General features: G+C 32.9%; 1 protein-coding gene across 1 annotated transcript; it reads right to left on the bottom strand.

Moving 5' to 3' along the window:
• Nucleotides 1-8,361: 8,361 nt before the first annotated feature.
• On the bottom strand, nucleotides 8,362-14,565 carry LOC110022910 (the record flags this gene model as incomplete). Its single annotated transcript, XM_020722065.1, has 9 exons — nucleotides 14,175-14,565; nucleotides 12,500-12,627; nucleotides 11,541-11,612; nucleotides 11,235-11,380; nucleotides 11,023-11,137; nucleotides 10,843-10,923; nucleotides 10,668-10,736; nucleotides 9,265-9,399; nucleotides 8,362-8,430 (listed from the first exon to the last, which is right to left on the bottom strand). Coding segments are annotated over exons 1-9 (1,071 nt in total), but the record flags the coding sequence as incomplete, so codon positions are not given.

The raw sequence follows: 14,565 nt of genomic DNA on the forward strand, positions 1-14,565 counted from the left end.
GATGTTTATGTACATGCTAACCCATTCTTAGGTTCTGGCCACATGTAGGGTGGCCTGTACGTAAAAATTGAAGTTCAAGTGCATGACATGTGAATACATAGAAATTGGATGGCACCTTCGTAAATATCCCAAAATAAAAATAAAAATAAAAAACCGCCAAAATAACTTCGAGATCGCCAGCTTAACCGGCGGTGCCTCCAGCATTACTTATACCAGTACGTTCTCACGTGATCATAGCACGTGCAAACTCACGGGAATCTTGACGGCGTACTACCTCTGCCGTTATGTTTGACTTTTTACTTCGGGTACCCACGGTCTGATTCGATTCAAAATTTAAAGCGTATTTTGAGTTAGATCCAACCAAACCGCAATTATTTCTAAAATAAAAAAGGGTTCTTTACAATTTTACATTATGGCACACAACTTCTATGTATTTACATACCATATGGCGCTGTTAGGGTGACGCCTGACGGGTGACGACAGATAGAATGATTCGTTTGAATAATTTTGAACTGGCGACATTCTCTGGTCACAGTCAACGTTAAAAATTGGACGAAGCTTGAAGTTCTCGGGCTCTTATAGCTTTTTGGTAAATTTAAGTTGGTAGTCATCTTCATGGGAATAATATTAATGTATCTATAATTTTATTGAATTACATTTTTATAAATCAAGCAAAAAAATCGATTTATGTTTTGTCTATTCATATTAACTTGTTTGATAATAAAAATATTATTTGGATATTTAAGTGTCTTCTGATCCTAATCTCATTATGTATATACAACATCTTAGCGTTGCACGAAAGTTACAGGTAATTGAAGTGACGGATATAGATAACAAAAGTTTTTGCTTGAAAATTTTGAAAATGAAAAAAAAAAACACGGGGCAAAGCCTAATCGGAACAATCCACTATAAGTTGATGAGTACACACTCAGGTCATTGTATCAGAGGCAAGAAAATGTTACACAATTTCTCAAAGAACCAAGATTGTATGCAGAAGGATTTGTTATATAATTGCTAGGAGCTGCTGCAGTTGAGAGTATTTGTTGAGACGTTGGGGCATCATTTTTTAGATGCATCGTTGCACACTATTGGGATGATGCATTGCTCCGTAGGGTAATTCGTTACTTCGTGATGTTGGTCTCTACTTCGCAAGGTCATTCGTCACTCTGTGACATCAGTCTTTACTTTGCAAAGTGTTCATTACTCTAAAGTGTACGTCACGGCTCCGCAAGAGGCTTCATTGTAATGAGCTAAGGGAGATCAACGGTGGCTAATAATGGTGGTCAATTGTATATAGCAGACAACCGTGGGATCGAGAAGCCTTCATCTAGTCTTTACTGTGAAACGACAATGGAATTCAACTCCTTCACAAACCATCTCTAGCTCCAAATTTTCCTAAGGTTCAAGGTCTAGGTCTTCTTTCATGAAGTGGGTAGGACAATTTAAAAATTATTAGAGTCGTCTCTTTGTAAATAAAGAAGGAATTTGGACTCGTCCATAGGACGTCCCAGAGAGTTCTCCTTACTTAGCTGATATTTTATTGATATTTAAGCCTAAAAATATTATAATTTAGTGATCTTGAGATTGTTGGACTAGTCTCATCAAGAAGTTTGATTTGACTACAAACTTATCTAATTTGGAATCAATTTGACTTTCCAAGTGACCGCCAAAATTTTTCAGAGGTAGTTTAATGACATGATCCAATGTTGATTTGACTCGGATTATACCAATTTTTGTGTTATTGAATCCGTCTCGTTGAGCCGATCAGTTTGACAGTAAGCTTGCTTAAGAATTCTCAATGATTTTTATTTTGAATTTTAATATTTTTTATTAAAAAAATATTATGATATTTCGTGCTAATCAACTCAAGATTCATATTAAAATATAAATTTGGCCGATGGCGTGTGTCAATACCAGCTGTCGTGCTATCAAAAATTCCCACATAATCTCGCATTGTTAGATTTTAATAAGACAAAATAAATAATCTAATAAAAAAAAACGGAAAATAAACCGAGAACATAATGTAAATTAAAACGAATAAAAACATAGCATAAAGACATCTGCCACCAATAATTAACCTTTCTAATGTCTCAAACATATCTGTTAGATTGAAAAAAAAAGGCATTTACACGCATGCCCCTCAATTTCTATTTATTTATATGTCCAACAACTATACTACTTTCAATATCTTAACTTTTAAATGCTGAAATACACTTAAGGTGGTTGATATGTAAAAGCCAAAGTTTCCGTGTTAGACATGTAAATCATAAGAATTAAGTGGTATATAAATAAATCTCTTTCAATATATATATATATATAATGTCACTAACAAATTTTAATCTTACATGAATATTGAGACGATATTTTAAATAGAAAACATTAAAATCTTGATAAAAAGTCATCCAGAGCTCTAATTTCAGCAAACTTATAGTCAAATTGACCGGCTTGATGAGATGAACTTAATGATATGAAAACTAGCTCAATCTAAGTCAAATCAAGCCCAGATCAAGTCATTAAATTACAATTAGAATATTTATAAATACATTTGAAAAGTCAAACGGCTGTCAAATATGACAAGTTTATAATCAAATTGAGCGACTCGATAAGACGAATCCAACGAGCCCAAGATCACTTAATTCTGACATCATTAAGACACTCAAATACCCATCATACAGATCAAGGGAAGCTCTTCGAATCGTTCGATCAAAATGGTTTATATTCCTGCATTAATGACACAGAACGCTATAAATAGAGTCCCATCCATCACATGGAAGAGTAGGAGACTTAAGAGAAAAATTGAGGCTTTGAGAAGGAGCTTAAGTCCAACATTATCTCTATCATCGTCAATCGTCGTCGACCACCACTGGTCATCGACGACCACCGCTGACCTCTGTCGACCACCGGCGACCACCGTTGATCGTCGTCGATCACCTCTGACCTGTCGCCCGCAATCGCCTGTCGTCACCCACCGCTAACCTCCGTCGACCGTTATCGATTGTCGCAAACTATCGTCAATCACCACCGACCACCGTCAACCACCGCTGACTAGATGTCGTCAGTCGACGTTGCAACTTGGAAAGCTAGTAACTCTTTCTCGTCTATAGGAAAACAGAGTATTTGTAATCATCAACTTATAATGGATTTTTACAACTAAGTCAAACCCTGTGGTTTTTTCCCTTTATAAATTTTCCACATAAAAACTTCTGGAGTCATCATCGCTTGTTTTCTCTTCATCTGTGGGTGTGCTGAATTTTCGTACAACTCTAAGACGATAGTCCGTCATTCTACAACCGCGAATTTTCTGGCACGCATCATATATTTATATATATATAACTAAAATTAAATCTTTCATATTAAATTTTAGATATTAGCTATATATATATATGTATATATATATATAAACCACTCACCTACATTTTCAAAATGGAATACATATATGTTAGGCATGTAAATATGAAAGTTTTAACTGTAATATATATATATATATATATAAATACATAAGATTGTGTGGGGTGTACCGAAACCTTCCAAGATTTAAAACATTTAATTCCTTACAAGAAATTAAAAAATATGAATAAAGAATGACAACGCGGCAAAACCCTAAACATAAAATCATGGCCGTACATGCACGGCTTCAGATCCAGCAGCATTAAAATAACAAATTAATTCAACAAACCATATTGGGTGGACGATAATGACATAAATGAGTTGCTTGGACACAAGAGAGAGAGAGAGAGAGAGAGAGAGAGAGAGAGAAATAGTTTAGGATAAATTAGGCGTGTCTTTTTGGATCAGTGGGTCAGGTTAGGTCTGACCTGAAATCGACTCGATTATTATACAGGTAAGAAAACATAACCCGAACGTAATTGGTTTTCAATTTGCCATATCAAATCGAAATAACTGTTATTTAGATTAAAATTGGTTAAATTTCATGTCAATTTCGAGTAAATTTCAGATCAATTTTATGTTGGTGTCTGTTTCAAATCAATTTAGGGTTGACAGGTTAACTCTAACATTAATTGGAAAATTAAACATGTTTGAATTTTTAACCTGAATTCAACACGATAAATATTTAGGTCAATCCAAATCAAGAAATTTCAAGTTGAGTTTGGTTCAAGTTCATATGTCGGGTTAATTTTTAGCACCCCTAGAATCAATTGTATATATTTTTTCAATATTTTAATTAATTAAATATTTATTTATTATTTATTATGTTAAATAAGAACTAATAATTAACAAAATGAAATTACTATTTTTTAAAAAAAAATTAACGTGTTCTACAAGATTGCGACGGTTGAGTAACAAATTTTCATCTTAGCATTGTACGAGAATTCAACTTACACTCAGATGAAAGAAACAACCGGTAGGTATACCATAAATTGTTGTGTGGAAACTTTGTAGAGGGAAAGATAACGGGGTCTGACCAAATTGAAGAGATTCACTATAAGTTGATGATTATAGAACCCCCACCTTTCATTGGCGGAAAATTGTTACAAAGTCATATGAGTTACAATGTCAATGCACAAACGACCTCATCACAAAAGAAGAGGTTGCGACCGGTGAGAATCGTTGAGGGCCAACAAGTGGTGGTTGACAATAGCCGAAGTGAAGCCTAACTTAGTTCTTTCTCAAAACTTGAAGTCTTTTTCTTGATTCAAACTCTTATGCAGACTTCAAGCTCTTCTTCAAGCTTCAAGCTCTGCTCAATCCTCAAGCTCTCCCCTCAGGGTTCAAGCTCTCCTCAAACCTCAAGCCTCAAGTCTTGGAATTTGTTAATGGCGTACAAAAAAATATTGTCTGATTTTATTTTTATGAAATAAATAAAAAAAAAAATATTTTAAAACCTCTAGTTTCTTCACATAATAGTAGAGATATTTTATTGAGCTTTGCTGCTTTTCTGTCTTTTTTGGCCTTTTTATCGATCACAGGTTTGGCACCTGGCACAAGACAAGGACAATTGAAAAGGCTATTTTTCAATGAAATAATTCCTTCAAGATGTTCTGAGCAGATATTTCTGTTTACAATTTAATAATTATAATAAAATAGTTCAATTACATTATAAAATTTAAATTTTTATGAAATTATAAATAAACCCTAAAAGTAAACAAATGTCTAAACAATCCTTACAACATTATATTTATATCCATAGCAGCAACTTCAGAATATTGTAATTCAGAGATGAAAATCATCTGGCTGATAAAAAATGCCTAAATAAGTTAAAAAAAATATGTATCATTTCAAGCTTCAATGAACACATAAATAATAGCTGCACATTCTACTACCACTACATTGGGTATAAACCATACTAAACAGCTGACATAACTTCACTTTAGTGCAGCCTTAAATAAGTTAAAGACCACAAGTTTATATAAAAATAAAAATTAAGGAAAATTATTGTAGATCTAAAATATTTTCCATCAAATTACGAGCTATTTGATGGTATATACATTGCTCAACGTATATACCATCAAATTACCACGTATTTACATATCTAACACCTCAACTTTACTTTTACTTTTATACCTTTCAAATCTTTAATAACACATAAATTTTTTTATATCTTTTCGTACATAAATAAGGGCGGATATATACATTTAAATTTGAATTTAGGTGCTAGAAATGTAAATATTAGTAATTAAGTGGTATGAATGTAAATCCTTTTGATCGTTATTGCTTGATATCACTCTTTCTTATGCGAAGATGATGGATTTAAGCTTTTGTGGCAAAAATAATTCCCAATCACAGCAATAAATCCAAATCAGGATACCATATTTAAACATAGCTAAGCAGAGTCAAACATGTATAGCAAAGGAGAATAATCCTTTGGAGAGAGAGAGAGAGAGAGTCTGTGAACGCTCATAAACAAAACTGATGAAAATGGCGCAGCATGCGATAAGCTTACATAGCATTTCCGTATAGAAAGATTTACATACAAACCACCTTATTTTATGTATTTACGTATCTAACACCAAAACTTCAAACATTACACATATGGCACCTTATGCATGGAAAGTTTTATTTCATCTTTTAAAGTTTAAATAGTGATATTTTTCTTATGTGATCTCAGAAATTTAGGTTGTATGAATATGAAGAAGTGAAGTTTAGATGTTGAACACGTTGAACATGTAAGGTTTTCGGTACCATTGCTATAAGTAGGGCTATAAACGAGTCGAGCTTTAGCGAGCTCAGGTTTGGTTCGTGTTTGGCTCGTTTGAACTTGGCTCGTTTGAAATAGCTGGTGTTCGAAATTGGCTCGTGAACATTGTTTTCGTGTTCGGCTCGATTTAAATATTCGTGTTCGTGTTCAGCTCGTGTTCGGCTCGAAATTGGCTCGTTAAACTAAAATTGAGAAAAATAGATGTAAAGTGTGACATTCAAACCTGGATCAAATATATACAAAAGAAGACACTAACCACATTGCCACAAGAGGTGTTATGATTTAAATTTAAACATAAATATATATAATATATTATTATATAAATAATATATTTAATATATTGTTATATAAAAAATTATATAATTTTTTTTCGAGTCATTTCGCGCCAAACACGAGCGAACAAACAATTGTTCGTGTTCGACTCGTTTACATTTCAAGCTTAAAAATTAGTTTGTGTTCGGTTCGTTAGGTTTAACGAACGAGCTGCTTAACGAGTCGAACACGAGTTGTTCACGAACAACGAGCCAATTTGACAGCCCTAGCTATAAGTATAAATATGAAAATAAAGATGTTAAACATGAAAATAAATCCAGAATGTGCAGTAGATATGTAAATTTACCTACAAATTTCATATGTAAAATATTGATGATATTTTTAATTAAAATTTAATTCAATTAGAGTTTTTTTTTTAGTTTTCTTATTTACATATTAAGCCCTGATTATTATAAAAAAATAAAATTCTAAAAACTGCTGTGAATATATCATTTTTTTTATATTAGATAAAAATATTCTCACAGATCACATTCTAGCAAATGAAAAACCCTCTTTCAATGCATTACACAGCAGCAAAGTCATTTAACATTGAAAAAAGGGCACAAAACAAAAGAAAATTTTGCAAATATTTCCCACGGAAAATATTTGATTTGCATGCAATTCTACGTGCGTATTGCATTAACCTTGCAATAACTTCATAATAACCTACGAATAACATCAAAATATAACCCGTGAAAGTTATTAGAAGGTTATTAGGATTATAAGTTATTAGAAATAATGCATCAATAACCTCCCAATAACCCTAATAACCGCAAAACGAAGGATATTACGCACACAGCTCTGCGTGCGTATTTTGGACTCAAATATTTCCCCCCAAAAGGCACTCACGCATAGTATAAAAGAAATATAAACAAAATGTATAGTTAATTAAGATACATAGAAGCATGGGAGTAGTGTTTTTTGAGTGGCATAACAAGACGGCTGCCTCATAAGAGTTTTATATTTGTGGAAGCAGCTCTTGATTTCTACAAAGTTCGTCTGCTTGGCTGCGGAATTTATCAGTCTTTTTATTAGTTTTCTTAGCCTTCATTCTGGAACTTAGAGCACCATCAGCTGCAAATAATAGAAGGAATGATCACTATCAGGTGAAATGAAAGACAAAAAGTAAAGTTTAGGTGTTAGATATGCACATACATCAGAATTGGATGGTATGTATGTAAATGCACATGGGATTATCACATTTTTCACCCTCTTGAATTAATTCAAATTCACCATAGAGATGAAAAGCATGAATAAAAGTAAAATTATACAATTTTATTTTGATTTACTTTGAATTACAGAACATTCAATTTCAACTTCAATGTATAAATAAGCCAATTTTATGCTTTCATTTCAAGGTATGCATTAATATCTAAGAATATTTACTTTACTAAAAAAATAAGTATTGATGATCCAAAGAGCAACTCATACTAATTTATCTTTTCATTCATATTCATCTATATATGCTCATTTATATATTTTGACCAGGCTTTTAATATAATATTAAATACCCTTTTTATCATTTTTTTCAAGGACAGAAGAAACATTTTATTTTTCCAATAATCAAAATTGTATATAAAAACCTATTTCATAGCGTCCCAGATCTCTAGAAACTATATATTATATAAAGAAATAAATCATAATTACCCCATTAAAATGTTAAAAACATAATTGTACCGGAATTGACTTTTACAATATTCGATTAATAAAAATCATTGTTAATCCTAGCGACTTAAAAAATGGAAAGCTCACCTTGCCATTCTAGCACTGTACCGGAATTGACTTTTACAATATTCGATTAATGAAAATCATTGCTAATCCTAGCGAACAAACGACAGAGAGATTAAAAAATGGAAAGCTCACCTTGCCATTCTAGCACAGTTTTGGACAATTTTGGATTCTCCCTTGATCAGTCTTGGGTATTGATCTATGCGAGAGTCCTCTTGGATCAAATTTTCAACCTAAGAGAGGAACATAAAACGAAATTGCAGTTGCTTTTAATTAGTAAAACGCTAAAAAAGGATTATTTTTTGGCCAACAGGTCTTCATATTTGTTGGATATTTTACACTAAAATCAACGTTGGCCATTCAAAATCACATCCTTGTTAGTTTTTGAGAAAATTTCAAAATAGTTCCAACAATAGCAAAAAAAAAAAGAAAAAAAATAGAAGAGCTTAAATTGTGGATTTCATAATGCTTAAAATATTAGGAAATTTACATCCATACAATGCGATGCTTACGTACTTACAGATCTAATATCCAAAGTTTGATATTTATAGTTATAATATCTTGATGTCATAAACTTATACATAAAAAAGTTCATCACTTTTAAGAAGATAGTAATGGTGGTAATTTTGATGTAATGTTAAAATTTGAGTGGTTTATATGTAATATGATGTCTAGGTGTTATATATGTAAATAGATAAGAATTCTGTGAAATGGATGTAAATATCTTTAAAATATTTATCTCAAGCTCAACAGCAATTTCAGGTCGTTGAAAGATTTTAAATTTCATTATAGATATAGATCTTTCTAATTTTACAAATGCAATTCTATAAGAACCATGGTTACTAAATGATCTTTATTTCTCTGTGATTCCTATAATCAAAATGTAAACCAATACTGTCAGAAAAAAAACATAAGAACAATGTCAAAAAAGTTGATTAATCAACTAAACGGCATGCTCAAAACAATGAAACGTCATTTTCTAGCAAAAAACGCCAAAAACATAAACAAAAGATAAATTCTTCTCAAAAGTTAGATTTAACTTGGAACTATTCATAGGATGATAATACCTTTTTCCATAATGTGTAGTCCTTTCTTTCCCTCGGTAGCAGTAGCTGGTCTCTTAACCAAGAGGCAACCACCCAAGGCTCTCCTTCATTTCTTATTCTTGCTGTCATAGCATTCTCCTCAAGGATTTCACAAACCTAATACAATAAAGCCCTTCTGCTCAGAACAAAATAAATTATATTCCAGCACATAAATGCTGAGGCCTCCTACAAAGGAGGAAAATTGGAATACACGAAGAGAAACTCTTATATCAGTGCAAGAATTAAACGAGAAAAAAAAAAGGCCAGAAACAAATCTCAAAGGATTACACATTCAAGTATGAGCTTCAAATTGACTACCATACAAACAACACACGAAATTTCCAGCCGAAGAAAAAAAAAGGGAAATTTACATGCATACCACACAATTTCTATGTATTTGCATATCAAACGCCTAAGTTTGATATTCATATTTATTACACATTGGTATCAAAATCCTATGCATGAAAAGGTGAATTTCAATTTTAAGAAGTAATTATGGTATTTTTTTATGTGATATTAAATAATTAAGTGTTATGTATGTAAATATAAAAGTTTAGGTGTTAGACATGTAAATGCATAAGAATTGTGTGGTATTACTGTAAACGTCCCAAAAAACATGAAAAGCAAAAAAACCTGATACTAGGGTGACGCTTGAAAAAATTATGAACAAAAACTTTAAGGGTAGAATTAACAATATTGGCCTGTGTTAGTAGTGGCAACAATACCTTCATACAACCTAAAGAGCAATGAAATGGGAAAAAAAGCAATTAAAAATTGAGTAAAAAATTAACTATTAACATATATTGAACTACACAGCGAGTGAGGTATGACATTAACCAAGTTATCCCCTCAGCAAACTCGACATTACAATCATGAATCTTGGCATCAATACATAAACCATTTCTAACACAGATAAGCCCAACAAAGCTTCCACTTTCAGCATACAACTGAAAACTACAGGTCCTGGTTACAAGAAACAAAAGAGCTACGAAAAGAGCCAACTGTAAGTAGATCCTGCTAGTAGAAAAAGAAAGGGAAATTTACATACATACCCAGAATTCTTATGTAATTACATACCAAACACCTAAAGTTTTTTATTTACCCTTATAAAACTTTGGGGTCAAAAAACCTATGAATGAAAAGGTGTATTTCAATTTAAAAAGGTTAATAATCGTGGTAGTTTTGATGTGATATTAAAGTTTTAAGTGTTATAAATGTAAATGTAAAATATTAGGAGTTAGATATGTAAATACATAAGAATTCTGACGTACTTATGTCAAAGCCCCAAAAGAAATAAAAAAAGCCATGTTTACTACTACTTATTTCTTCCGTGCTTACATTTTCCCTAAAAAGCCATGTTTACTACTCATTTCTTCAGTGCTTACATTTTCCCTTCTTTTAAGCCGGCACCAAAGCATGCCATCTTTCCCAGCATGTACAGGGAAAAATATTTCCTACTTAAAGATCACTGTGAGAACTCATATACAATTGAATGGACAACCATGTAAAATAGGACAAAAAAGGTGTAATCGAAGAACCAAAGTCTGCAATCACCCATACCTCCTCATAAAGTTTTTCAGCTCTGATAGACACAATCTGTTTCCGATGTTCGATCCAAAAAAACCTTGTCATACATAAGACCTGCAGAAACGGAAACAATATCAAACTACTAAATAAGTTTATAAATAATGACAGTAACACTGTAAATATATATTAAAGAGATCAGTTTCTTTATCTTACAATTATCAAAAACCCTGTAACCAGTGAAATATGTCTGTATATCCACTGACGGATGCAGCAATCAAGAGGTTTGTAAAGTTCAGCTAGCAGTTGAGGACACTTATATTCCTTGCTCCTGTAGACCAAGCACAAAAGGTGGCAACACGAGCCATATTCTCCATCAATAGTATCAGTCTGTAGTTAATTTAGATGAAAGAAGAACAAGTAGTTACCCATTTGAATCTTCCTTCTTCTCAAGAATGCCTTGAACAGTCTCCAAAGCCATATGTACTGCAAGTTTATAAGTATCGTCTTCAATTTGAATATTCTCTCTTGCTTTGTGATCATCCAATATTTTCATAACATCACCTTCTTCAAACTGAAGTATTAGATATCAGAATTATAAATAGATTCATGTAGGTTTTTTCAATAACAGTATCTTAAATTACATACAAGGCAATAAACAAGAGATAATTTTAATACCAGAAGTTCTGTAAATAAGTTGCATCAAAACCATGAGGTTTATCAAGATAACGGACCCAAATTTTCCCAGTTCGGTTGCATAAGGCTTGAGCATGAGAACCGCAAACATCATCTTCTAGCACCTTCAACTGCATGTTCCAAAAGTAATAACAAATTAAAAGCACGCTAAATGGTGTACATGGCTTTTCTTAGGGTTTCCAAGACAACACATAATATCAAGGATAGTTTTTTTTTGGGGTGCTTAAAATTGTGAAGCAAAGTGGTGCTTTAACTTTTAATACAAAAGTGCATTCCGTTCATAGTTCATTTAGATTCAGCTTACTAAAACTATTTGGACATTCCATTTATGTTTATATACAAAAACATTTAGAAATGTTCAACAAAACAATTCCATTAACTCAAATTAAATGCATAATAAGTCCAACTAAATAGAGTACTGATATTATTGAGACATGAGAACTACGCAATATGCTGGATAACTCAAATAAGAAATACACTTGTGCATGAATGACATCATTCCACCGGATAAGTATTAAGGAAAAAAGAATATAAAATTATACAAGTTACAAAACATTAGTAACAAATAAGAAATAGAGAAGTCTACACTTCTACATGTATATTAAATTTAATTAGAAAAAAATAACAGTTAAAAGTATATGATAATGAAGAACACAATGAAAACTGGAGATGTACAAAAAAGCAATCATAAGATCAAAGCATTAAACATGGTTGAACAAGAGACTACGAGTAATAGATGCCAGACAAATCTTAAATTTAATTATTGACTGCATTGTAAAATAATAGCTTGTACAGATGGAGTTCATTCCTGGAAAGCATGTAGTTTAAACCTTCAGAGCATGCCTTTGTTATGCCCTTCAGGTGAGCTTTTTCTGTAGAATAAAAGTTTTTGTGTATTTTTAAAAATGCTACTCAAAGCTACAAATCTATTATCATTTGATTTGTTTCTTTTTTTTTAGATTTATTTGCAGTAACTGGAATAAAATAATAGACTCACTAATTTTTTAGCTGTTTGGTGAAGTTGCCCATTTTCTATACATATTCTTCCTTGCTTCTTGTAGCCATGCAAGCACTCCAGGTTGCCATTAGAACACCATCCCCACGCAGGACAAGGTTCACAAATATCTGTCACATCAGCACACATTGAAAATGAGATATAACAGAAATCTGCATTTCTGTATTTTTCAATTCACAAAAACATATAAATAACTGGTCAAAATTTACTAAAGAGTTTGACACGGTGTTGCATTACACTAGTTCCATCTCCGTTTGGCAGTGGGACTCGGAAATTATTTGGTTGTTTGGGTTGGTGAATAATTTATTTATCTCACATGGTAAGAGCAGTGAGCAGTGATTTTGTGTTGAATAGTATGGTGGTGGCTGTTGAATCCAGCATTGTTTTATAAGATTACATAAACATAGGATTAGAGTTAAAAATTAAAAAATTCAACATTGATTATTATCTTTTGAGATACATAGTAGCTCTAAAGAATATAACTTTTAACTTTTGTTTGAATAAAAATTCACTCTCCATTTTCAATCTAACGAGTGAAAGTTGATGCGCGATTCCTTCGATATACTACAAATGATACTGCATAATTCCAGGGGAGCCATCTCCTTATAATAGCCTGAGCATTCCATTTCTTATTTTATTTCCTGACCGGAACATCAGATGGTCAACATTTAATGTGACCAAACCATCCAAGACGACTCTCTTTAAGAAATTTTTAGGATATAATCTTAAAAAATAGCTCAATTAACCCAACAGTTTGATAAAGAATGTCATGATTCTAGCTCAAATAATCTTCTTGCAATGAGGCTCTAAAAAAATGAAGGCTCTTCTAACTCCCAAATTACTAGATCGTTTCAAAATTCCTACCAAGATTCTAGCAAATCCAACCATCCACTTCAAACAGCCATAGACCAAAGTCTAATTGTTTGATTAAGATCTCCATTAAGATGATCGAATAAAGGACTAAAATGCCTCAATCAAAGAGCACTTTGGTCCAGCTTTGATATAAGAGGTAACAAGGCTGATCCATCCACTGCAAGAATCCCAAGGTACAGAAATACTCCCACAGTCAGTTAAGATTTGTGTCATTTATAAGTCAAATTTAGGTTTCTGTTGCAGGCTTAGTGTTGAACGAACTTCCCAAGGATAATCCTCTGGTGGCCCTGTTACATTTCAGGTTAGTTTTCTATGTCCGTGAAAACATTTTAGGATCAAGAACGTCTTCTTAACTGAAATTTAACAAAAAAAATGACATTTTCTAGCTCACGGCACTTCAAATGGTAAAATTACGTTTCCCTTAAGCCCCACCGTCCCTCAAATGATATTAGATGTACAATGTTATCAGAATGTCCACAAAATTTATGTTTTTTTTTTTCCATTTCAGTGTTATTGTCTCCAATTACCTCAGTTATTTTAGTCATCAAAGTATTTGTTATGTAAACGCCCAACATGTCAAAGAACCAAACGATCGATTCATCGAAAAAAGAGAGGAGAAAAAAAAAAAAAACCAAACGGAATGAGAAATCAGCGGGTCACGTAGTGAACCGAAGCAATTACTGCGCAAACAGTTTAGACTTAACACTTCAATAAACAAACCCTATCAAATAAACCAATTCGAGAATTACAAAAATGAAGAAGGATCAAAGGAGGGAGGGTTGACCTAGATCCCCAGAGTCCAGGCCGCTATGACAGAAAGGCTTAGTGGGGCGGCTGATGATACCAGAGATGAAATTGCAGGCAACCGCGACGGAAGCAGCGATGAATACGACGAGGAGAAGCTTCAGTATTTCTCCCCTCGAAGGAAAGAAAGTCGAAGACGGCTCTCCAAGAATCTTGAACGGCGGTGACTTGCTGCCCAGCTTCTCCACCTTAGCCCGTCTCGTTGCCAACTGAGTAGGAGGAGGAGGAGAAGGCATCGCCGGAGAAAGTGTAGATCGCTCGCTCTATGATCGGCGATGGCCGAAGAGACCAGAAATATTTGCGTACGTCGGGTATTGGGGTTATATCTGTGGGATATAAAGTATAAACTATAGGCTACTATCCTACCTATA

Source organism: Phalaenopsis equestris, unplaced genomic scaffold (assembly GCF_001263595.1).
Source record: "Phalaenopsis equestris unplaced genomic scaffold, ASM126359v1 Scaffold000203, whole genome shotgun sequence".
In the NCBI taxonomy this organism is placed as follows: domain Eukaryota; kingdom Viridiplantae; phylum Streptophyta; class Magnoliopsida; order Asparagales; family Orchidaceae; genus Phalaenopsis; species Phalaenopsis equestris.